This window comes from Heloderma suspectum, chromosome 7 (assembly GCF_057233095.1).
Source record: "Heloderma suspectum isolate Gila_16-S chromosome 7, 16-S_ref, whole genome shotgun sequence".
In the NCBI taxonomy this organism is placed as follows: domain Eukaryota; kingdom Metazoa; phylum Chordata; class Lepidosauria; order Squamata; family Helodermatidae; genus Heloderma; species Heloderma suspectum.
Window position 1 is genome coordinate 111,373,339 of NC_139464.1, and position 26,117 is coordinate 111,399,455.

At 43.7% G+C, this 26,117-nt stretch overlaps 1 protein-coding gene across 9 annotated transcripts in view; it reads left to right on the top strand.

Moving 5' to 3' along the window:
- ITPR2 (inositol 1,4,5-trisphosphate receptor type 2) overlaps nt 1-26,117 on the top strand; it is a 351,496-nt gene that overhangs the window by 57,214 nt on the left and 268,165 nt on the right. For 8 of the 9 annotated variants that reach the window (XM_084811532.1, XM_084811531.1, XM_084811533.1 and 5 more), the window contains 6 exons: nt 2,495-2,581; nt 3,888-4,046; nt 7,857-7,955; nt 9,932-10,015; nt 10,397-10,543; nt 10,708-10,803. In XM_084811532.1, coding sequence (XP_084667658.1) covers nt 2,495-2,581; nt 3,888-4,046; nt 7,857-7,955; nt 9,932-10,015; nt 10,397-10,543; nt 10,708-10,803 — 672 coding nt within the window. Of the gene's footprint in view, nt 1-2,494; nt 2,582-3,887; nt 4,047-7,856; nt 7,956-9,909; nt 10,016-10,396; nt 10,544-10,707; nt 10,804-26,117 lie in introns of those variants that run through there. The other variant, XM_084811538.1, reaches the window with a different exon arrangement.

Below are 26,117 nucleotides of genomic sequence, written 5' to 3' on the forward strand. Positions count from 1 at the left end.
TTATGGGTTAAAAATAAATAAATCATTGATTATCGAATGCCCTCTGACGTACTGGTCCAGCACAGGACCACTCACGGCCATTAAAAAAAGAAAACCAAAACCTTGATGAACACTAACAAGGTCAAGTATTCCTGTTCCAACTAACAAGGTATCAAGCATTGTAACTGGAGACACAAGTAACCCCAGTGGCTCAGTGTGCCTTTTATCAGCTTAGGCTGCTATACCAGCTGCTGTCCTATGTGGTCAGAGATAGCCTTGCTACAATTATCCATGCCCTGGTAACCTCCCATTTTAGTGATCTCAGTGTGGGGCTTCCTTTGAAAATGGACTGAAAACTTTAGCTGGTTCAGAATTGGCCAGCAAGATTGTTAATTGGGACTGGCCAATTTGATCATTTTATGCCAGTGCTTTGACATCTGCACTGGCTTCCAGTCCATTTCCAGACCCAATCCAAAGTGCTGGTATTAACCTTTAAAGCCCTAAACCACTTGGGGCCAGGCTACCTGAAGGTCTTCCTCCCATATATTCTTACCCAAACCTTAAGATTGTCTTCTGAGGACCTTCCCTGGGTGCCCCTGCCAAATGAGGTGAAGCAGGTGGATACTAAGGAGAGGGCCTTTTCAGTGGTGGCAGCCTGGTTGTGGAACACCCTCCCCAGAAAAGCTTGCCTGATGCCTACAGTGTGGTCTTTCAGGTTAGTTTCTTTGTACTAATGTTATTTGCTGTTGCTGGTTTCTGGTTTTACTGCTTCTGGTTTTATTTTGTTTTTGATTTCATGTTTCTGTCTTATTCTTTTTGTGGTTTAAAAAAATGCACTGTAAACCACCCTGACAATCTTCGTTGTGGGGTGGTATATAAATATTGTAAATAAATACAAATTCTAAATCTGTCTTTTTGAGAACCTCACCCATTTTTAAAGTTTCATTGTGGGCTTTGTGCACTCTTGCTCCAGCATTGGAGTTCATATAAAGTCCACTAAATAACAGCTGAGTAGGTTATGGCCCCTGCAAAAAGTCTACTAATGTGGAATCTAGCTAGGCTAACACTGTAATATAAATGTAATTCTGTCGGCTTGTCATCTGGAAAGGATCTTAGAAATGACAAACAAGTTATCCCTAGGCATCCACTTTAAATGTGCTTGTATGGAAGTAATTTCCATTGACATGAATGGGGTTTCCTTCAAAGTAAATATATGTTAGGATTTTCAGTATTTATTTATTATATTTTTAATCTGCCCCAAAACCAATGTTACCTGGGTGGATTACAAACAGTTTTTAATTTATTCAAATATTTTAGAGTGCAATCCTATGGCTGCTAGTCAGCGACTAAACGGCCATTGGATAGGTTGGTTCCCAGAGAACTGACCCCTACCCCCTCGCAGATCGGCCCTGCGCTCTGCACTTGTAAGAGCAGCATGGAACGGCGAAAACGGGGCATTCCTGGGGGTGGCCCAGGGCGGGGAAGTCAGAAATCCAGTACGACACATCCTATGTGTTTTCCAGCCTCCGCTTCCCATGCTCTGAGGTCCTGCGGTAATCGGCTGTCTAGCTGCGAAAGCAGGGCTGGGGGAATGAGGAGGAGATCCGCTCCTCACCACTCCGCCTGCCCTGCACTGGATAAGCGGACTCCCCTGGGGTCAGAGGCGACTGTTGATCTTGATAGGATTGCTCCCTCCATTGCTTTTCTCAAAGCAAACACAACCATCCCTGCAAAGCTGACTCGAATATTCAGGCCAGAATGTTGAACTTCATGAAGCATTTTTAATGTACATATTTTGTATGTTGGGCCGTTTCCTTTGCTTTTTAGGGGTAAAATGCCAAAATGTGATATGAACTATTGGTTACACAAAAGTGTGTAACAAAAGCCTGACAGCCGCTTCCTGTAGGGAAAAGCAGCTTCTGGGATGGGTGGGTGGGATCTGGAGCTGAGAAGCGGTGTTGCGTGCTTAAAATCAAGATTGTCCTACCTAAGCCAGTGTTGCCCCCAAGGGATTCCAGACATGGGCTTATGAAGGTAAATCTATGTTTGGACTCCATGGGATAGTGGGGAGAATCACAGCAAAAAACATGGGTGGTGGAAGGGTACATTGTTCGTCCCCTCTGCTACTTCACTCCAAGATACCTCCTCCTCCTGAAACTGCTTTTTCCCACAAGAAACACCCCTTGGAGCTGTTATACATGATATGATGTTCCATCCTAAATGTTATAGACTTTCGAGGCTAATCCGGAGGCGGGCAGACTTCAAGCTTGTGGAATCCACTTTTTTTTTACTAGATCCCTGAGACCCACTGATCAGAGCCTGGTAGAAAAGGCATATACTTAGAATTCAAGCATTCTGAATCCAGGCATTTGTTTTGAGTACCAGAACTGAATGCAGATCACAGACCTTCCACACACATCCATTCCTGGTTATCTCAAGTATTCTTCATTTCAGTGGGGGGAGCCATTTTGTTGCTGCTGTTGCTAACTAAAACCCCTCAATGATTATCTTGCAGCATGCAGCAGAACTGGAACAAAAGCAGAATGAATGCGAGAACAGAAAACTGCTGGGTGAAATTGTGAAGTACAGCAATGTCATCCAGGTGAGCCTTTGAAAACTAGATCTCCAGCTCCTCAGAACCATAGGGAGAATTGTGTGTTCAGTGTCCACAGTGGCCTGGAAAGTGAAATGATGATGTATCTCACACTGCACCCATCCATTCTGGTTCAGCTCCTTGGTGGGAGTTCCAGTGCAGATTTTGTGATGTGTAAAATCAGTGAGCATGAGCTATGATTACATTGCCCAGAGGCAAAGCAGGAGGACAGCGCTCTGGGGCCTGTAATAACAGGGCAGGAGTAAATATTTCAGCAGGTACTACTTTCTCTGCCCTTCAGGAGACGCTGCACTTTCCTCTTCTACACAGTCCCCATGCCCTGTTCCTATCCTTCCTTTGCTTCTCTCTATCTTGTCTTCTGTAAAATTTTTGATGGTAGTCACCTGAGGAAGGAGCCTTTCTTTTTGTTATATCATGTAATAAAGCACCATGGCACTATATAAATAGCACACAGTAACAGAACTATTAAAGGGAGAGGAGCCATTCCTTCGTTTGTATCTGGTCACCATAAGGCAGAAGAAGGAGAAGGAGAAAGTAAGAGAGGAGCTTGGAAGTGTCAGAAATAAAGAATCTGCAGAATGTGGAATGGAAGGAGTCAAAAGATTGTGTTTATTTATTATTATTATTATTTATTATTGCATTTATATCCCGCCTTTATTCCTCTTGCAAGGAACCCAAGGCGGCTTACATTATCCTCCTCATTAGGTGATGGATAGGTAAGACGATTAGACAGGAAAACAAGGAAATGTCACAGGGCAATTTGGCCTTGCACCTCCCACCTTACAGCATCTTGATTTGTGATTACAGAATTATATGTTGTACCTTCAGCCATGTATACTCCCATGTTGGGATTGCTTTGGAGTTGATGTCCCAGTAAATGAAAGTCTTCCCAGCTGCAGTGAGCAAATTGTTAAGTTGTCTTGAGAGAAGTTTCCGTATCATGTTGCTGTTGTTTCTGGAATATCAGAAGTTACCCCATGTACACACTCAAACAAAATATTTTGGTGATATCATTCTCTTGATTGTGGTACCATATTGATTTGGCTGTAAATCATTACTACACAACTTGTGACCTACCAAGCTGTATGTTTGTACTGTAGACAACCAGGTGTTTGACAACGCCCGCCCACCCCCTCTATTTTTGCATTCTTGGACTGGCAGCAAACAGTTTTATTAATGAGGTAAAAGAGCATCTCATTCTGTGTTGGATCATGGCCAAAGCACTCAACCATGTGTTGTATGTATGTATGTATGTATGCATATATGTGTTTGTTTATTTCTTTACTATTGACAGCTACTTCACATCAAAAGCAATAAATACCTTACAGTCAATAAGAGATTACCAGCCCTGTTGGAGAAGAATGCTATGCGGGTCTCTCTGGATGCTGCTGGGAATGAAGGATCCTGGTTTTACATCCAGCCCTTTTGGAAACTGAGGAGCGAAGGTGACAATGTGAGTGGATGAAATATGTTTCTGGAAGGAAGTGTGGGGTTGCTAGGATACACACGGTTGCTGCCTCCCTGTCCAAAATCTTTCTAGGACCAGAATTCTTTCTATGACTTGTGTGCATCTCTCACTGCCCCACACCACCATGCAGTGTGCTTAAAAATTGATTTAGTACACCCTGTGATATCTTCAAGAAGGCAGATGTAGGACAGAAATCATATTCTAAGGAACTGGGCAACAAAGAAGGGGAAACTGGATGACCCGTTACTGTTCTGTTTCAGGTCGTGAGCTCAGACAGAAGGGGTTCTAGTCCAAGCCAGGGGCAGGGTACTAGGCACAAAGTCAAGTTTGGGGAAGGAAAGGAAGGCAAAGTCAAGCAAGTCCAAGTTCCAGTTCCGGTAAAGCAGTGTTGAGCAAAGCAGAGGTCAGGTTCCAGTAAGGCAAAGTCACAACAAAGCAGGTAGCACCCTGGAGGGTGAAGAGTCAAATGTTGCTTCAGTGACAAGCCAGCCCAGACCAAACCCACATCTGCCTTTGGTGAGTGAAACCTCTTCAGTTAAAGGGGCCTAGCCTGCTTCAGTAGCTGTTGACTGCAATGGTGCAGAGGAGACTGCTGGAGTTTCTAGGCTGGAGTCCTCAGAGTCTGAGGACAGCAGCTCAGCCTTCTTGGGCTGGAGAGGAGCTGGCAAACCAGATACCTCTTGCACTAGATCTTCCAGGGCAGTGGAGATGTCTAGGGCCAGTTCTGAAGGCAAATCCTCCAAATCCCTGGTCTCATCCCCCGAAGATGGGGAGTTAGACTCCAGGGTCATGATGGTTGCTAGGTAAACTTCCTCAGTTTCCCTCTAACTCAGAGGTGGGTGATGTGCAATCCATGGGCCACATGCAGCCCCTTGCTGCCCCCTAAAATTGTAAATCTGAAAAGTTATAATTTGTCCAAGGAGCAGGCCTCATATTGACACAATACCTTTAGTCTTAGGATAAATTATAGGCAGCAGTAGTTGTAGTGCAAGAGAAAAGGAAAAGGGCTTGAGCAAGTAGATGGCAGCCCTACTCTCAGTTGGATTCAGCCATGGGCTTGCTGGTTGCCGACCACAGGCATAGGACTAATTATTTTGCTAACTTCTTTTTTAAAATTGTTGCTGCTGCTGCTGTTGTTGTTATACTTGATTTCTCCTGTCAGTGAATTTTAAATTACCGATTCAATTCTTCAGGTTTGTTTTATGCACCAGTTTATCTGACCTTACTTTGCTGTAAGTAAAATTTTTTTGTGCAGCATGGCATGCAGGGACATACTGTGTTAAATAAAAGGAGGGTCACATTCCGAGGCTTTGAAAAGTTACGCATAACACGTGTGAATGTGTATTATGAGCATGATGGTTAGATGCCTGATTTCCGTCTTTATTTCTATCTTTGCAAAAATAGTTTCTGGAAAAATGATGAATCCAAATTTTTAATTCGGACTTACTTAGGCTTTACATTTGAGTCCTCCTGTGCCCCTCAAGTCAATTAACTGATCAAATATTGTCAAGTAATAGTCAACCATTTAACAGTTTCATTTGTTAGAGAATTACGCTAATTAAAAACCTATTGTTTTTTATGGGAGGCTTCTGCTTCCCATATCAAATGCCATGGGTTTTGTGGTAGTCTTTGGTTCTGGGCACCTATGGCCTAGCCACCGTAATGACTGCCTTTACATGTTTGTTCAGTAGTTTCTCCTAAACCTGTTCCTTTTCCTGTTCAAAGAAGTCTGCGGTTACTGTACATGCCCAGTAGCGGTAGCTGGGTTGTCTGGCTTAACTGGGAGGAGGCAGGGCAGAAGCTCTCTGGAGAGAGTTAAGTTGCAAGACGGTGTGAGTGTGCTGGGGAGTAAGGGGCTTTTACTTTTGCTGTTCTATATCAGGTGATTCCATGATTCAGTATAAAGACGATCTGCCACTTGCATACATAAGGGCACTCTTGACAATATTTGACCACAAACAATAGACAACACTCGGTTGGCAATATTTAGTCCAAGGGTGCAGAACCTCAGGCCCAGGGGCCAAATTCCCCAGAGGGCCACGCCCCTTTCCCTTCACTTGGTGGTTTCCTGGCTTTTGTGCAGTGCTTTTCTCACACTGGCAGTAAAAGCCATAATCTAAAATACACTGGTATTTTTGGTAGATTTCCCCTGCCACTTTTGCCTTTGGCCCACCCCCTTTTTCCTTTGGCCATGCTCACCACTGGAATGTGGCCCCATTTCTTCAAAATGGAATTTGGCCCTTGGGCTGAAAGAGGTTCAACACCCCTGATTTAGTCAGTGGGTCAGCATCCCAACACCAGCTTTGCTGGAGGATTAATTTTGTTTACTTTTGAACTGTGGCAATTGTGGTAAACGGCCATGATACGTGTGCACGTATTCCAAAGACAGCATGGGTCGTCCACTGTGTTCACCATTTTTATTAATCACTTTGTGGTTCTAGCTTGCGTGTGTGTGTTGAATTGCTGTGTATGCTGGAATGTACACCAAACTGCTGTGGACATTACTGGCATTTCTGTGATTAGATCAGATATTCCCAAATCTTACTGTGCTGTGTATTAAATTATCTCTTTTCTTCCATTTGATGAACTGATTACAACACAAATTATCTCCATGGAGTTTAGATGAGAGGGAATATGAGAGGTAAATTTTCCTGAAACCAGTTCTTCCTTATATACTACCAGCAAAGAGGTAACGCTAACAGTGGGAAAATCTGCACAACTGGTGCATGAAGTTATTTATTTTTCTGGGACATTTCCTATCCTGCTCTTTAGCCAAAGAGGTTTCAACACAGCCAACAAAGATTTAAAAGCAATTTAAAAATGCAATCAGTACAATAAAGACAAATGGAGCAGATCACATCGGTGCCAGACCAGGTTAAACAACAGTCTAAAAATACAAAGATCTAAGGTCTGGCGAAATGATACCAGATAGCTAACCACAGGAATCTGGGATATGTGAGACAGCCCAGATCAATGGAAATCACTAGCAACTTTGTCACTGATTTCAATTGGGTGATTGTACTTAAGTTGTGTTCTCCAGAAATACCCTCAGGATCTGAGGGAAATTGCCTCACTTGATAGCTGCCATTATATGGAATGGTTTGGAGATCACAGCAGCAAAAAAACAACAACCCCTACCTGTACAGATGGCTCCAGAGAAAATCTGGAAAAAATGTTTAGAGCTTCTGAGTGTTTTTTTTTTTAATAAGGGTTAAAATAGGTCTTGGATATATAGGCATTTTCCATTGAAACAGATCAGCATTTATGTAGGGATGTTTACATGAACTATTTTAATTTCTGGACATGCTCTGTTTTCTCAGATTCTGAGTCAAATGGTGAATTCCTTTAGGTAGATGGCAATAGCTCTTTGTTTAGATAGCTAAGATGAAAGGGCTAAACATTTCATTCATTTATTACATTTCTAAACCACCCAATAACCGAAGCTCTCTGGGCAGTTTACAAAGATTAAAAACTGTCAAAAATACATTATACAAAATGTAAAACCATTTACAGTCAAACGTATAAACTGACAGCATTCATTCATTAACATGCAATACCCATTCCAGACAGAAAAAGGTAAGAATTCCTTCAGGCTGATGATTTTGATTTTCCTGAGCTTTTTGAATTTGTTGGACTTATTTAGAACTGAAAGCTGAGATTTCGGAGTTAGCTATTCAACTGAGCTGGGAGTCTCTCTTAAAAAAATGAAAAGAAACAAGAACTAAAATGTCATCAATGTGACAGGAAGCATAACTTAAATGATAATTTATAACTCCTTTTATCATTTCTGTTCAGATTGTTGTGGGAGACAAAGTTGTCTTAATGCCGGTCAATGCAGGGCAGCCTCTCCATGCCAGCAACATAGAACTCCTCGATAACCCAGGGTGCAAAGAGGTGAGTTTGAGGAGAGCAGGAGTATTTATCTGACTGGACCTGGGCCAGTGTTTTGCTGTGCAATCATTCCTCATGGGGTTAAAGGTGTGGGGTCAGTAGCAGACTAAGGGGAAAGCAAAAGTGGCCTCAGTACAGTCAGGTAACAACTGAAGATGGAAGTATGAGACAGAGCTAGGCAGGGGCAAGGAACTGGAGGTTACCTTCCAAGCAGGCCACAAAGGCAAGCGCAACCTCAAGGACCAAAACCTGGCCTGTGGGACTGGACAAAGCCACATTGTTTCCAAGCATATGATGACATCCTTTCTTCAGTCCCTTATTGGTTGTCTTTCTATGTGTGTGTGGTTGCTGTATTTTCTCTTGAGAGCAGGAAACAGCAAAGCCATGTCATTCCCATACTGAAGGAAAACTTTATATTATGAAAGATAATCAAGGCTGCCTCTGAAAATGGCAGCTCTATGTCAAGGCCCTCAATGGGTAGTGCAACATACCCCATGTCCTGATGTGTTTGCAGTGGGTGTTACCTCATCAGTACTAGAGGCAACCCACTGTGTGAAGCTGGGATGGGAAATATAAGACTGATGATATCAGGACATGGGGCACTAAATTGTGTTATGCTTTATGGAGAGAGATGAAGAGAATTTGGCATGGGAATTCCATTTTCAGTGACTAGTTCTCTCTGGAAACAACTTTATATTATAGGTGGAAGCTCTTCTTGAACAGCTGACGATAATACACTTATTGGGCTTTCCACTGCTGTCCTACAACCATAACTGGAGCAGAATAGCTCTACAGGATCTGTTAACCCAGCAAAGGACTGGGGAAGATGGAGAGCTTTTATGATGGGTGTCCGTGATTTACCAGTTGTAGCTGGTTCTGCCTCATTAGTAACCACAGCTGGGTTTTCCTCCTCATAAGTAGACCCATCCTCATGAGTATCGCTTGGGCGAAAGGGCACCCCAACCAGACAGAGTCTGGAACTATGGCTGGGCACAGGATGAGGTTGAAGGCGTTCTTTGGGACCTTTGGCAAGGCATCCCTGCTATAGGACTGCTCAGGTTGCTCCAAGACTGCAGGTTGCATCCCACCTGCAGAAGTGGGACAAGCAGAGCTGGGGACAGGCTTGGTAAACTCCACTGGCAGCTACACAATTCCCTTGCCGCTGCTCCCCCCTGCCGCTCACCTCCATGCTGTTTCCCTTCACTTACCAGTGCCATTCAAAAGCAAATGTCTCCTGCTTTTCAAAATGCCCCTGAGCTCTAGCCCCCTAGAAAACAGTGCAAGTTTATGAACAATCACATAACAGAGATTACGGCTGCAGCAACTATGTTTTCTATCACATGAAGGCTACAGTGAAGATCTTGTGGCAAGACAAGGGCACAGCAGCATCCATTTAGCTAAAGCTCATAAGAACACAAGTATGCCAGGCTAGTTCAAACCTACAGTCGATTTAGTTCAGCATTCTGTTTCCAAGAGCGACCAGCCAAAATGCCTCTGGGCTACACAGGCAGGGGAGGAAGGTGTCAGCCTTCAGCTAGCTATCTGATAGACTAAGGCTGCAGTTCTATAATCAGTTTCCTGGGAGTAAGCCCCACAGATAGATATAAACCAGGATCCATCGATCGATCTATCTATCCATCCATCCATCCATCTATCTATCTAGGGCCGGGGGGTGGGGAGGAAGAGGGAAAGAGATCGAGAGAGAGAGAGAGAGAGAGAGAGACTGAACATTATTTGATCTTTGAGTTGGAATCTGCAAGGTGTCCTGTGTTTTCCAGATTATTGCTCAGTACCAGAAAGTGTTGCTGGTGGCAATGGGAAGTTTTGGATGGATAATATCATTCTGGTCATCTGAGCAACAATAGCTGTAATACTGGATGTTGCCAAGCAAGGGCCTTATCAGATTGTAGCATTACAGAAATGTTTGTGTGTGAATCTTCTACAATGTGACCTACAGTTCTTCGTGTACTTAACCATAGGTCAATGCTGTCAATTGTAATACCAGCTGGAAAATAACCTTATTTATGAAATACAGTTGTTACAGAGAAGATGTGCTCAAAGGCGTAAGTATGAATGACAAAATTTCAATTAAAAATATACTACATTTCAGTAAGTTGTACTATCTTTTTTGGTTATTTTACATGAGCAAAAGATAAATAAAATCATGTTGCTTTGAGACCGACTTCAGATATAACGCAAATGCAGCTATTCCATATTGCCCATAATATTTCCCTTTTCATCAGTCATGAAGCATGATTATTTCTTTGCAAAGTATGTAACCAAGTGGTGTCCTTTCCCTCCTCTCTGCTTCAATGAATTTTAGCTGTTATGGAGAAAGTAGACCAGATCTTGGTTTCAGAAAAAACTTAATGGCTATGTAAAATCTATAGACATCTGAATCTGACACATTCACTTTTTAAAAATTTATCCATCCATCCACCCAGGGAGATGTTGTCAGATTGTTCCATGCTGAACAGGAGAAGTTTCTGACCTGTGATGAGTATCAGAAGAAACAACATATCTTCCTTCGCACAACACTCCGTCAGTCAGCCACTTCCGCGACAAGTTCTAAAGCCCTGTGGGAAATAGAGGTATTTGGGGGGAGGGGTGCCTCTGCTTGGATTCAGAGACCTCACAGTATTTAGCACCTTAATATTTGGTGGTATCCAAATAATTCTCTTTATTATGCTGCTACCTCACCTTCATATGGTGGTAATGATGATAACTTAGGTACATATGTGTGTTATTTCCACAGGTGGTACATCATGACCCATGCCGTGGAGGTGCAGGGCAGTGGAACAGCCTATTCCGATTTAAACACCTGGCAACTGGCAACTACTTGGCTGCAGAGGTAGGAACTATTTCCAGTTGCTTACGTTAGAGAATGAATAACAGTGTTGGACTGAACAGAGCAGAATCCCTATTCTGGTGGAATTTCAATGGTCCTGCTTGTATGTTGTTCTGAAATGGGGTATGCTGGTGGGAAGTCAAACTGCCTGGGCACCCAGCTGCACAGCTGTTTGCATAATGGGCTCTCTATCTGATTTTGGCTGAGAATAACCAGGCCATTATTGAGGGGTTTGTCCAGCATGGTTACTACCAGCCTGAGTCATGTGGACACTGCCTCATGTGAAGAGGTGGTTTTATGGCTGAGATACACATGCAGTCTTGTTTCTGAAGGCAGTCATGCCACCTGAATTACATGTGAACTAACCCTCAGCACAACTCTGTGAAGAGAGTTCGTACTTCTTGTGCTGGGAACATTAAAAAAATTCACAGTTCCTCAAGACATGGCAGCTGTTCTTTTCCTCTCACCCAATGGAGGATCCTATTCCCAGCTATGGAGAAATGTAAACTCTACAAATGTCATGGTGTATTTCATGAGTGGTGGAAGGATGTCTGCTTTTGAATGTGACATAAGGAGGTGGCAGAATTAGATTCCGCATTGAGTGTATTTCCTGCAGATCTAAAATATCCCTGGCTTTTGGGTAGGGATATTAGTTGTGCTTAGTTAACTCCTGACCATCTTTTCTCCGTTTGTGCTTAAAACTTTTGTTAAGCTAATCTCTCTCAGTTTGGGGTCTTGCCCTCAACTCTCTGAGCTGAGAAACCCAGCAAATGTGTCGGGACATCTGACTACCTATTAACGTTGTGGCAACTGGAGACGAGGCAATTGTTACACATCTAGAGCATTTACAGTATAAATGAGTCAGGGAAGACACAATGTGAAAGAAGAACTTCTATTTTTCTCTTAAAGTTCGAGCTTGAATTAAAGTGGAATAGGAAGAAAGTACAGAAAATATCAGATGTTACAGAAAAAACTTGTGCGTGAGGGCAAACACTGCAGGCTTAGTTCTTACCAAAAGGGGAAGTAGATGTGGTATATGAAATCATGGACAGAGTCTAGAAAATGAACTGAAAACAGTTCTTACATCCCTTCAAGTAATACTTGAGCTGGCGGTTACTCGATGAGTTCAGTACACCGTAGATTTAAAATGTTATTTTCACATATAATTAAATGAACATACGAAAGTCCTGTATGCTCAGTTGGACCAGTGGTCCAACCAGCCCTATATGTCCTTCTCTGAGTGGCAGGGTCTCTCCAGGATCTTAGGCAGAGGTCTTTCCCATTGCCTGCTACTCGAGATCCTTTTAACTGTAGGTGCCAAGGATAGAACTTGGGACCTTTTGTTATGACTGTTTCCCAAATTATAATGATAATTGCTTTACAAATGTACTTCATTGGGCTTAAGCACACCTGGATTTGTGGCGGATTGTGGCCACTCACTGCAGTTTTGCACATAGCTATGAATATTTGACCGGGGGCCGCGGTGGCTTACTGGTTAAGACGCTGAACTGCAGAACGGAAGGTCGGCAAGACAGCAGTTCGAGACCCGAGTGCCGCGTGACGGAGTGAGCTCCCGTCTTCAGTCCCAGCTTCTGCCAACCTAGCAGTTCGAAAGCAAGAAATTACAAGTAGATAGATAGGTACCGCCTCGGCGGGAAAGGTAACAGCGTTCCGTGCACCTCGGTGTTCAGTCATGCCAGCCACATGACCACGGAAGCGTCTTCGGACAGCGCTGGCTCTTCGGCTTAGAAACAGGGATGAGCACCACACCCTAGAGTCGGACACGACTGGTTGGGGACACCTTTTCCTTTACCTTTTTATGAATATTTGAGGGCCAAACTATATGTTCAGTAAAGAATGCATAGTGGAGCTATGCATGCTAGCTTTCCCTACTCTCCTGTAAGTGCACGTGGTTCCAATTCAGATTAGGACTTTTGGGGTGAGGCGGGGTGGGGGGGTGAAATTCATTCCCCACATAGGGTTTTTTTTTTTTTAACTCAGTTGGAGTCAGTGGAGACTTTTTTCTTTTTTTAACCCCCCCTGCGGGGGTGGGGGTGGAAATTTGAAAGAAAAAACAGGTGGTGGGGAGAAAAGGTTTAAACCTTGGCCCAGTCACTTTCACTCAGCCCAACCTACCACACAGGGTAATTCTGAAGATAAAATGGGAGAGGTGAGAGAGCCATGTAAGTCATCCTGGGGTCCTTGGAGAAAGAGTGGGATAAAAATGTCATAAGTAAATAAAATAGCAGCAGCGGAGGGCAGCAGCTTTAAAGACCAGGGAGAAAGCAGCAAACGCAGATCTTATCTGCTCCTTTTTAGCTGCTGCTCTCTTTTATATTCTTTTATACTGTTTTATATTTTACATCTTAACATTTTAATATGTGCCTGGGACGTCCAATTGAGCAACTCAGGGGATTGGGGAGGTGCCACCATAACTATGGTCATGGGTAGGGGGAGGTATGGTATTGGGGGATGATTATGATGATATTTATATCCTGCCTTTTTCCCAATACTGGGCTCAAGGCGGCTTTACAACATTAAAACTTATACAATTAAAACCTATAAATAGAAATATAAATACAAGTGTACAAAAGTTAAAAATATAATTAAATCATCAATATTAAAATTGTAAACACATCAAAACATTAAAAGACAACCACCACAACAAAAATAGTATCCATATGTCATATTTTCACAGGTCCAGACTAGTTATCCCCAAAGTCCTGCTGGAACAAAAAAGTTTTTACATGCCTACGAAAGCATATCAAGGAGGGTGCCACTCTCGCCTCCCTGGGAAGGGAGTTCCAGAGCCTTGGGGCAGCCACTGAGAAGGCCCTCTCCCGCGTTCCCACCAGGCGTGCCTGTGATGGTGGTGGGATGGCAAGAAGAGCTTCCCCTGAAGATCTCAGGGCACGAGCAGGTTCAAAGAGGAGAATACGGTCTTTCAGATAACCTGGACCCGAGCCGTATAGGGCTTAGGACATGACCAGCACTTTGAATTGTGCCCGGAAACAGACGGGGAGCCAGGGAAGCTGTTTTAACAGGGGAGTTGTATGCTCCCTATAACCAGCCCCAGTCAGCAGTCTGGCAGCAGCTCTTTGAACCAGCTGAAGTTTCTGAACACTCTTCTGAGGCAGCCCCACGTAGAGTGCGTTACAGTAATCCAAACAGGATGTAACTAGGGCATGTGTCACTGTGGCCAAGTCAGACATCTCAAGGAACAGGCGCAGCTGGCGATTAACAGGCCAGCTGAGGAGAAGAGGGCTAGACACCTTATGACTATCCCCTCTTCTGGTTCTGCCCCCAACCTGATGGTTCCTGGTGGCCTTACCAGCTTGCCCTCGGGTCTGGTGGTGCTGCTGCTGAATGCCAGGTCGGTCCAAAATAAAATCTCCCTCATCCATGATTTGATTGTGGATGAGGGGGTTGACCTGGCATGTATTACTGAAACCTGGGTGGGGGAACTGGGAGGGGTCACTCTCAGCTGTGCCCTCCTGAGCACTCAGTGCAGCACCAACACCAACTCGAGGGCCGGGGGGGGGGGGTTTGCTGTGGTCTGTAGGAATTCAATCCCTCTCTCTAGGCTTCCTGCTCATTCGAGTGCAGATCTTGAGTGCTTGTACCTTGTGTTGGGTACCTGGGACAGATTAGGGATTCTGTTGGTGTACCGCCCACCCTGCTGCCCATCAGACTCCCTGCCTGAGCTGACAGAGGTGGTCTCGGACTTGGTGTTGAGGACCCCTAGGATGATGGTCCTGGGGGATCTCAACTTCCATGCTGAGGCTGCTGTATCCAGGGCGGCTCAGGAGTTCATGGCCGCCATGACAACCATGGGCCTGTCCCAACATGTCATCGGCCCAACACATATAAAAGGACATGCACTTGATCTGGTTTTCTCGACTGGGCAGGAGGATGGTGATCTGAAAGTGGAGCAATTAACATCTGTCCCTTTGTTATGTTCAGATCACTTCCTGTTGAGGTTTAGACTCTTGGCAGCATTCCCCCTCTGCAAGGGTGGGGGACCTATTAAAATGATCTGCCCCCAGAGGCTAATGGATTCCGATGGATTCCAGAGGGCTCTGGGGGATTTTCCTGCTGGTATGGCTGGTGCTCCTGTCGAAGCCCAGGTCGCTCTGTAGAATGCAGAGATGACTTGGGCGGTTGACACGATCACGCCCAAGCGCCCTCTTCCTCTGAGCAGAGCCACGCCAGCTCCTTGGTATACACCTGAGCTGAGGGCAGTGAAGCAAGAGGGGAGACATCTAGAATGCAGGTGGAGGAAAACTTGTGCTGAGTCTGACCGAACACAGGTTAGAGCTCATTATCAAGCCTACTCTGTGCCGGTGAGGGTGGCAAAGAGACAGTTCTTTTCCATCAGCATTGCATCTTCTCAGTGTCGTCCAGTGGAGCTTTTCCGAGTGGTTCATGGCTTGTTACATTCTGGGCCAGGGAGAGAGACTGTGGAACCCTTGGTTGCATGCTGTGACGAGTTTGCACAGCACTTCGAAGACAAAGTCACTCAGATTTGTCATGAATTGGACACCACGATTAATGCAGTTCCATTGGTAGAGGCGTTCAGAGCACCATCTGGTCCAGTTTTATTGGATGAGTTTCAGTTACTGATGTCTGAGAATGCAGACCATGTGCTTGGCCAAGTCCGGTCGACCACGTGTGTGCTTGACCCTTGCCCTTCATGGCTTATTAAATCAAACGAGGAGGGGATGTCCGGCTGGGTCCAAGAGGTTGTAAATTCCTCCTTGAGAGAGGGAGTGATCCCGGCTGTTTTAAAAGAGGCGGTAATCAAACCACTCCTGAAAAAGCCTAACCTGGACCTGGAGGATGTTAACAACTATAGGCCAGCGGCCAACATCCCCTTCCTGGGCAAGGTGCTTGAGTGGGTGGTTGTAGGACAGCTCCAGGCACTGTTGAATGAAACGGATTATCTAGATCCATTTCAGTCTGCTTCAGGCCTGGTTTTGGAACAGAAACTGCCTTGGTCGCCCTGTGGGATGACCTCTGCCGGGAGAGGGACAGGGGGAGTGCGACCCTGTTGATTCTCCTGGACTTCTCAGAGGCTTTCGATACCATCGACCATGTTATCCTTCTGGATAGGTTGTCTGGGTTGGGAGTTGGAGGCCCTGCACTGCAGTGGTTCCTCTCCTACTTGGATGACCGATTCCAGAAGGTGGTGATGGGGGATTATTGCTCTGTGCCATGGCAATTGTGCCATGGGGTTCCACAGGGCTCTATTTTATCCCTCATGCTGTTTAACATCTACATGGAACCGCTGGGGGAGGTTATCCAGAGGTGTGGGCTAAGATGCCATCAGTATGTGGATGACACCCAGCTCTACCTCTCTTTCTCATCAAACCCAGGTGAGGCAGTGGCTGTTCTGAATACGTGCCTGGGCATGGTAATGGACTGGATGAGGGCCAATAAACTGAAACTCAATCCAGACAAGACGGAGATACTGTTAGTGGGTGGTTCGTCTGCCCGGCTAGGTGATATTCAAACTGTTCTGGAGGGGGTTGCACTCCCCCTAAAGGATCACGTTTATAATTTGGGGTGCTTTTGGACCTAGAACTGTCACTTGAGGCACAGGTGAACTCAGTGGCACGGAGCACTTTTTATCAGCTTAGGCTGGTACCAACTACGCCCTTATCTGGGCTGAGATAGCCTAGTTACAGTTATCCATGCTCTGATAACTTCTCGTCTGGATTACTGCAATGCGTTATACGTGGGGCTGCCTTTGAAAACGGTCCGGAAACTTCAGCTGGTCCAAAATAGGGCAGCAAGATTGTTAACAGGGACTGGCCTGCGAGCTCATATTATGCCAGTACTTTTCCAGCTGCGCTGGCTGCCAGTCCATTTCTGGGCCTGATTCAAAGTGCTGGTATTAACATTCAAAGCCCGTAACGGCTTGGGGCCAGGTTATCTGAAGGATTTTTCCAAAGGAAGTGTGGCGGGTGGCTATTAGGAGGAGGGCTTTTTCTGCTGTGGCACCCTGGCTGTGGAATGAGCTCCCTAGTGAGGTTTGCCTGGCACCTACATTGTTTGCTTTCCAGTGCCAGGTGAAGACCTTTTTATTTTCCCAGGCATTTTAGCATTTTAGCTTTCTAGACTTTTAGCTCTGCTGTTTTAAATCTGTAGTTTAATTTCCTACACTGCTGTTAGGTTTTATTCTGGTTGTATTGTTATACTGTGGTTTTAATGTTTTATATATTTTATATTGTTTTATTGTGTGCTCTTTGATTTTAATTTTTGTGAACCACCCAGAGAGCTTCGGCTATTGGGTGGTATATAAACAAACAAACAAACAAACAAATAAATAAAATATTAGTAAAAATGCATAAATGCAGAGATTATCACAAATAAACCACAAAACAGATTGAATGAACTACTCATAACTATGTATGTATCTCTATCTATCTCGCCCTATTCAGGCATTAAGAAAATGATGACACTAAGGACATTCAGGGAGGGGGAGCTTTCTAGCCCCCCCCCCCCCCCGTCATCGCTTTTGTTACCCTCTACATGTGTAGGGTGATTTTGTGAAGAGGAGAGCCTCCTAGGTCCATCGGGGCTCTCCTTGTGATCTGGACTGCTGATTTTCCAGCATGTTGGATTGCATGGAGAGTCCCCACAGATATAGAAGGCTCTCCACAAAGTCACCCTCCATGTGTAGAGGGTGACAAAAGTGAGGATGGAAGGGGGTAGAGTTTACTGCCGTCATTTTCCTAATCCCTGAATAGGAATTCTGTCTAGCCATCCATCCATCCACCCATCCACACAAGCACATAGCTACAGCGTCAAAATACGATAAGCCTAGAATATATAATATAAAAACAATACTTTGATTAACACAAATATATGGGGCGTGATCTAATAAAAATTAAGCCTTTTAAGTTTCATTGATTTCAGTGGAAGACATCAGCATGGGCTGAAATCTTCCCCACTGAAATCAGAATGGTTTAAATAGTGCTTACCGATGGCTGGTTGATAACTATAACTAACTAACTAACTAACTATATATATATATATATATATATATATATATATATATACACACACACACACACACACATACATACACACACACACATATACACACACACACACACACACACAAAGATATGTGAGGACTTAGAATCTAAAGATTTCTGAAAGAATGTCTAAGAATTACAGAGGCTTACTTAGTTGTTGACTTGTTTAAGGAGATCTTCATTAAGAGTCAGTTTAGATGCAAAGGTTCAACAGTCCAAAAAACGTATAAGAATAATAAAAGATTTGTAGTCACCCAGTACTGGCTGAGCTGAATTACTTCAGAGAGGTTTATTAGATTCAGTGATATTGTAAGAAATAGTATAAAACCAATCTAAAAGATAGAACTAAATATATATATATAGCACAATGAGGTTGCCTTTTGTCTCCTATAGACAGGTTTTTATTTTGCATCTTTATTAAGTCATTGGCTATCCATTAATCCCCCTTCTTGGATTTTTTCCCAGCATTGTTTAGATTTTGAGTCTTAAAAATCTAGAGCTTTGCCAGATGTTTGCAAGTGAGCATTTTTGGCTTGAAGGGGGAACTTTGGGGAGGATCAAAATATTTTCCAAAAGTTCCCCCTTTGTTCCCTTGGTCACATCTGTCCTTAGCACATCCCTACCTCCTCTGATTGGCTGTTTCTGCAATAAACAAATAAAGATTGTCTTTTTCCTAGTAGTAGTGAAGTTGTCACATAGCCAATCAAATTTTCTGACGATATCACTGAGGTCAAACAAAGCTAATCCAGAGTGAGTGCGATGTCTTCTGCATCACATTGACCTCTCTCTGGATGGGGGCAATGCCACCTGAGTATATAGGTGCTGGGGTGTGTAATTCCTGGTGGGCAAGTACAGCAGCTGCCTGAATGGATAGGGAGAGGAGTGCAACCACTCTGAGCACTTTTGCACACTTTTGAGCCTCCACCTAACGCTTTTGGAGGGTGGGTAAGATATATACGAACTCTGCTCCCCTTACTTTAGTTCAGTCCTACTCTCTCCCATTTCATCAGTTACTAACTTTTAGTTATTTGAAATTTGTTCATGACATGTTTGCAGTGTTAAAAACATTATTTGGATGTTCTAAGTATCTGCAGACAGCCATGCAGGTATCTTATGTGTAGCAGCTAAACTTTAAATCTTTCGGGCAAAGCAAAGGGACTGCTTATCTGCTCCCTTCCAGCCCAGAAAGATTAGGCTGTGGTGTGGATTATCAATAACGTCACACATAGCCATTGTTTGTTTTTTGTTCAAGCCTTTCTGATAAAAGACACTTGCAGCAAAATACAAAGAATAAACCACTATGTGGGCAACATTAACAGGTTTGGCAGCTGTAATCTGCTGCCATTTTGTTTCCTAAATTTTTGCTGGAACCAGTTTTCTTTGGAGGAAACCTGGAACTTGCAGATTAGGTTGAGGAAGCACCTTCTTTTCCATGATAGATTCTTCTGCTTGTGACAACAACTCCTGTATCTTTTAATTGCTCATGCTGGCTGGGGATGATGAGGACTGTAGTCCAACACATTTGGAGAGCATCAGGTTAAGGAAGGCTAATGTAGACTGTCCTGGATACATGGGGTGGGGGAGTATTTTCCTTTACATCCTTTTTTCCCCACCAAGAAAAACAGCCTGCTTTCTCCTTCAAGGGAGCCCTCTAACTAAATCTTCATGGCCAAACAAAGACAAAAGTCTTCCCCTCTCTTCTAAGTACAGACCATCAATCTTCAGCTGGTGGGTCACGACCCATTACTGAGTTGAGCTCCAACCTAAAGTCGGTCGTACCAGCAGCGCCAACACCACCCATTCCTTTTGTTTGTTTGCCTTTTCTAAGCAAAGGGGAGAAATGGGGAAGGTGTAGGAAAGAAGGTGATGGGAATGTGGGTGGGTGGGGGAAGGATGGGGAGAGGAATATTTATAAGGTAAAAAAATAACTCAGTTGCTGGCCCTTTAATATTTTTAATGATTTTAGTATTTTGATATTTTCATTAGTTGTATTCTTGTGTTGGTTATTTTATTCTTGTTTTGGGGTTTTATGGTTGTAAACCGCCCCTAGGGCATTTGTCAATTGGATGGTATGTAAATTTAATCAGAAAGCAAATAAATAAATAAACAAACAAACAAACAAACAAAGCTCCATGCGCTCTTTAAATGGTGTCCCATTTGACATGACATCTGGAATCCATCTGCAATGTTAACTGGATCTTTTGTTTTCCGTGCCTTGCTTCTGGTCATCACAACCATCAGGCTACTGACTGTTTGATATCCAGGTGCTATACCTGGCATACCTTGGGGTCAGTCCTTGCCTAAGAATAACCAGATCAGGTTTCCTCTGGACTTCTTTCCCCTGTGTTCCGATTTGGGTCCAGCTGCAAGTCTTGACATGTTCTGGGTCTGCCAGGTGTCTTGGTGGGCACCAGGCCATACTGTCAGCAGGTGCCCTCAAGTTGTGCAGGACTTTGACTTTTCACCTCCGGTGGTAGGAGATGGGATTTCAGGACAGCCTGCAAACTAGAGGAAGCCTGCAAACTAGAGACACTAGGTCTGTTATGTCAATCCATTTGGATCTCCCAATCAAGTAAGTATTGTCATAGTGAAGCCAATGCTAATTGTGTTTATCGAACATGGCTAGCCTTACAGTATAGTCAAGGATTCTGATTGGAGGCCTATTGGCAGAAGGAAAGCCTAAGCAAGAAAACTGAAAGGTCCCAAAGAAGAAGCCTTTAGTAGCCTTGAAGTCTGTAGGAGCCTAGTTGTTGGAGTGGGATCCCAAAGTCTGCTAAACATTATGGAATTGATGGTGGAGGCATGAAAAACAGACCTCTTGCCAAATGTAGTGATGATGCATACGTGAGTGGCGGTCATCATGGGCTCCAAAACAAAATGGACTGGGTGTGGTGTGTCTGAGGGTCAAGCCAGGACAATGCTGCTGTACACACCTAGAATGCTGAAGACTCTTGTTATAATCATAGAGTTGGAAGGTACTTCAGAGATCATCTAGTCCAACCCCCTGCTCAGTGCAGGGTCTGCACTGCAGGTTTTTTCTCACCAGGCTAGTGCACTGTGCCTTGCAGGTTTTCTTCACTGAATTTTGAAACTTAGCCATCCCAAGGGAATAGAAGGAGAAGAATTCAGTATCCTGAGGATCTCACCTTTCATTTCCCCATTGGTCCAGTAGTGCTCCCACACAGCTCTGTTCTTTTCCCTATAATGTGCAGAAGCAAAAAACATTATGCAAATTAGTCAAGTATATGCTAACTTGCACTGCAAAACCTGGGGACACCTCCCTGCAGAATTCTGAATATATACTTTTTAGCACATCACGTAGGTCATTCTGATACTGTAGTATAAACAACAGTCCAAATTTGGGAATACTCCCAATTCCTTCTGTTTGCCCACAGAGTTGTGCAGCCTCATCCTGACCAACACTTCAGATGCTCTAGGTATCCATGCAGCTGTGTGTTTCTCATGACCAAACCTAACCTAATTTCTCTAATCACCAGGATTAAAGTCTCTTTGAACTGGATGGCGGTTTTATTGATTGTACTAAGCACACACACACACACACACACCTTCTCTTATTTACTCTTCTGGGAGCACATACACAATAATGCCACTATTGGTATTTCTGAACCACTGAAGGGCCTTAGGCTCTAAGGTGCTCTACTGTGCCCTCTACCTGCCCTCCAGATGTTTTGGCCCATCACTCCCATCATCCCTCACCTTTGGGTATGGTGGTTAGGGCTGATGGGAGTGATAGGCTAAAACATCTGGAGGGCCACAAGTTGCCCACCCGTGGCCTACAGTGACATGCCTCCTGGTCATAGCTATGTTTACTCTGAAGCAAGTCCCACTGGATTAAACTGGGGTTTACTCCTAAATAAGAGTGTATAGGCTAGCAACCTAATTGTTTGCATTGCACCTCTAATTCTGTATAGTCATGAAATGACTGCCTTTTCATTCTACCAGACCAATGTCAAAACTTGCATGCTAACCCATTAAGATAACTCGTTTATATAGGGTGCAATCCTATTCATGTCTAGATATTTTAAAAGTCCTACAACTCCCAGCATGCTGCGAGTTGTAGGACGTTTTTCTGTCTAAACATGCATAGGATTGTGTCTTTATTGTATTTATTTTACCCCAGCTTTCCACTCCCAACAGGATCACACAATGTCCTTACAATATTTTAGAACCAATACAAAAAAAGATACACTCAGATCATAACAATTATGATGTGACAGCAGAGTAAGATCATCAAAAAAACATTGCAGGAAGATTCAAAATTTAAAAACCAAACAAGAGGTAAGTCAAATGCTTACTTGGACAGAAAAGTTTTCACCTGCTGGTGAAAGATGATATGTGAAGGGGCAAACGAATCCCTTAAGGGCAAGGGAGTTCCATAATCTGGGTTGCCACTTATTCATTAAGGCAGCAATCCTCTACCCACTTTCCTGGGAGGTAGCCTTTGAATTCAGTGGGATTTACTTTTGAATAGACATAAAGGTGTTACCTCTGCTGTTTTGTATCTTGCAAAAAGAAATGTGTACCACCAGGTGGCAGTGCACACTCAGTCCTTAGTATATCAAGCAGTGGAATAATTGTGGAGTATTTGGGTGTATATATGTCTGTGTGTGAGAGAGACATAGAAGTTGAGGCAGACAAGACGGCAGAGCTATTGGCTTTTGATTTAATTCTGTTGTGGTTAACTTTGATTTCCAGATGTACCTCAACATGGGCCCCCAGTTTAAGCTAACGTTAAAATCACACACAACCCAGCCTTGATAAAGGTTAGCACGGGAACCTGATAAAACGTCTGCTGTGGCTGTATGATCAAGGGGAGCAGGAATAGAACTGCAGCATTCTAACACAAGCCAGGTAGATTACTCTTTGGTGCCATAGGAAAACTTCAGAAAGAAAAAGAAATGCGGTGTGAAAAGACAAGAAAGATAGTTGGCCTTTTATTCGCTTTGAACATATCATCCACCACTCTACTCACATACTTGGTGCACCTTACAAAATAAAACCTGTTAATGACATCTGTCTGTCTGTCTGTCAGTCTGTCTCAAGGATGAATAAAACCATGAAACAAAAATGAGAGCAGAATTCAGTTAGGTCCCACAAGACAAATGTGAAGGCATACAGTGCAGCAATCTTGCTGAAGCCAGAACTCTATCTATGCCACCTTGCGTTCCATGGAAGAAAGGCGGGCTATAACATGGAGTAATAAATAAACAGACTTCAATCTCCCAGCTCTCAAATTCTGCCAAGAAAAGACAGCACAGTTCTCTCAGCCACAGGCTGCATTAAGTGCTGCTAATATTTTAAAAACATTTGACCATGTTTAAGACATCAGGAGCATCCTGCAGCCTCACACTTCCTTCTTCCTCATCCTTCTGCTCTCATGCGCATATTCTTCTTTCCCTTTTCAACTTTAACCTCAGAGCACTATATCATGGTTAATAGAAACTATTCTTTCCTTTTAGCCAGGAACTTAAGACCCTGGTTTCAAACTCTAATTTAAAGCTAAGCATGATTAGCATTAGGCTTGGTGCAGAAAATAGAACGCTGAAAACAATCAAAGGGGTGGAGGAATTCATGCAGGAGGGAGGAAATGGGAATCTATGAGCCGTGGGGAGCTCCTAGTCTCTTAACCATGGTTAAAACTCTGGAAAAATTACACTGTACTGGGCCTAAATGCCAGGCAGGCCAGCACAATTCTATTTGGGGGAAAGAATGCAAGGTGTACTAATCCCCCTTGGTAAAAGATTCCACATTGTGAGAACTTGTGGAATCAAGAAGGACTTTCCATGAGCTTCTGTAGTGGTCTTCTGCAGTAAGAGCGAGGGTACTTGAAGTACGGACCTTAAATCTTGATGTATAAATAATATCCAAAATGTTTCTCCTCGGCTTTGAGGGCTTTAATTTATTTTAGGAATATCAGTGCTATACATTCAATTAATGCTTCAAATTACTGGCTTTAAAACAGGGGTGCAGGACCGCTGGCCAAATCCAGCCCTGTGGGGGTCCCAATCTAGCCCTCTGGGGTTCCCCAGACAGCCGTGGCTCCTTCGCCTGGTCCCACCCATTTTCTCCGACTGCAAATTGTTTGGAGGTTTCACAGCTTTTGCGCATTTTTCCCCCATTCTGAAAGGTTGAAGTGCCTTTCCTAAGGCTCAGTTACTGGCAGTAAAAGCTTTAAACTAAAATATGATGCGGCGGGGGGGGGGGAATTTGACCCCGCCACATTTATTCTTTGGCCCTGTGAGCGTCTCCAAAATTGAATTTGGCCCTTGGTCTGAAAGAGGTTCTGCACTCCTGCTTTAAAAGAAAGTCAGCAATCAACTTCAGTTTTTTAGATTAATTGGTTGCTAAACTAATGTGGTCAAACTGATTGAACAAAACAGAGTCAAAGTTTCATGTTAGTCACACAGTGATCTATGCAAAAGATCTATACCTTGGTGGTTTTGGGGAGGGGGAAATTCAAGGAAAAGAAACCTGAAAACGTAATTTTGCTAACTTGTGAAAACCATTCATATACTGGTGCAAGGCTTATTGAATGGGAGAAGAAGCAAGAATTATTTAATTACTGATCAGAAAACGAATGTTCCTACCTAGCATTTACACTTCAGAGCAGCATGGGTTGGCTTCAAGCTTGTGTGGTCTGTCCCGTGCCCTGTCCTGGCTGCTCCATTAATTAGAATTCCTGTGGTCCAGTGATGTGTTTTAAATTTACAAAGCAAGAATGCATACCCAGGCTGTCTTAACAGTTAAGGAATAACTAATCTGTGCTCAGTGCAACCTTGCTTAAGGAGAGAAGTGTCTTGCTGGATCAGACAGGCCCATCTAATCTAGCATTATTTGCAGGAATAACCCCAGCAATCTGCAGGCATTGGGGGAAATTAGCCAGTGGTCTACCAGTATACGACGCTACTACGATTCTGCCAACTCATGCTTTAGAGCCCGTGTAGCCAATGGTGAGGGATTATGGGAGTTGCAGTCGAAAACATCTGAAGGACCACAAATTGCCCACCCCTGGGCACTTCATAGACATCATCATTGTAATCCTTACAGCAACCCTGTACAGATGCTAGTATTGTTGTTTACATATTAGGGTGGGGGCAGGCTGAGGCTGAGCTATAGTGGCTTCCCGTTGGGTGAGGTCATAGCTGAGGTAAGACTGGAACTGAAGACTTTGCACGCCATAGCTCATTTCTACACCACTTTCCAATACCTGCATAGATTGAATCTCAATGTAAACATAACAAACATCCCCCAGTGGATTAATGTGGTAGCAGTAGTCTTTTGAATATCTACAAAACATCTGGCTATATGTTAAGTCATTTGAGAGCATTGAAAGCGAATCAGTGTGCTATTAGGAGTGAATAAAGCCAGCCTAATGCAGATGAAGGGCTTGGATTTTTTAATTTTATTTTGTGCCTTGGCCCTTTTGATTGAGTATCCTACATTTGTGGCTGAGCATCAAATGCACTGGAAACATATTTCAGCTGAATTCTTTCATTAACGTCCTGATAGTTTTTGATATTGATGCCTATTATTAAGCCTGCCATTAGAATATTCACTGGGTAAAAACTGGCCAGTATAAACAAGCTTTTCCAGAATGGTTAGATGATGTGCGCTTGATCTTTGAAGGCAAAACATATTCAAGGTCATTGAGACTTTTGAAAAAGAACCTAGTGCCTGTTCAGGCATATCCTGTCATGCACTGCAGCTGTATTCGCCTCATTTGCAACAGGAGCGTTATTTTGAGATGTGAATTTTTGCAAACCCTTTGTCTATGTCAGAGTCCGGAAGGCAATAAAGTGGGAATTTGCTTTGGAGGGGCTACAGGAGTGAATGTGTAATTGTAGAGCCCATTCCCAAAGGGTTGTTTCCACTGTTAGTCCTGCTTAGAGCAGACCCATTGAAATGAATGGGACTGAAGTTAGATTTACAGTGGATACAACTCAGAGTCTTAATCATGGTAGAGAGAGAGAGCGCCAGTGTTATCCCTATAAGTGTCTCTTTTCTGCTATTAAGCTAGTTCCTTCAAACAGCAGATGAAGTGGATAAACTCAATTCTGGACTGTCCCATTTTAGACTGCAGGTGGGACTCGCATGACTGAATTTTCCTCCATACAAAATAAATATGCCGTCATTAGAGAAGGGTTCTAGTCTAGCCATTTTTATTTTGGTATTATTATTTTTTATTTATTTTATTTATTTAAAATAGCTCTTGGCCACCTTTCAGGGCAGAAGCCGTCCCAAGGCAAGCTTACA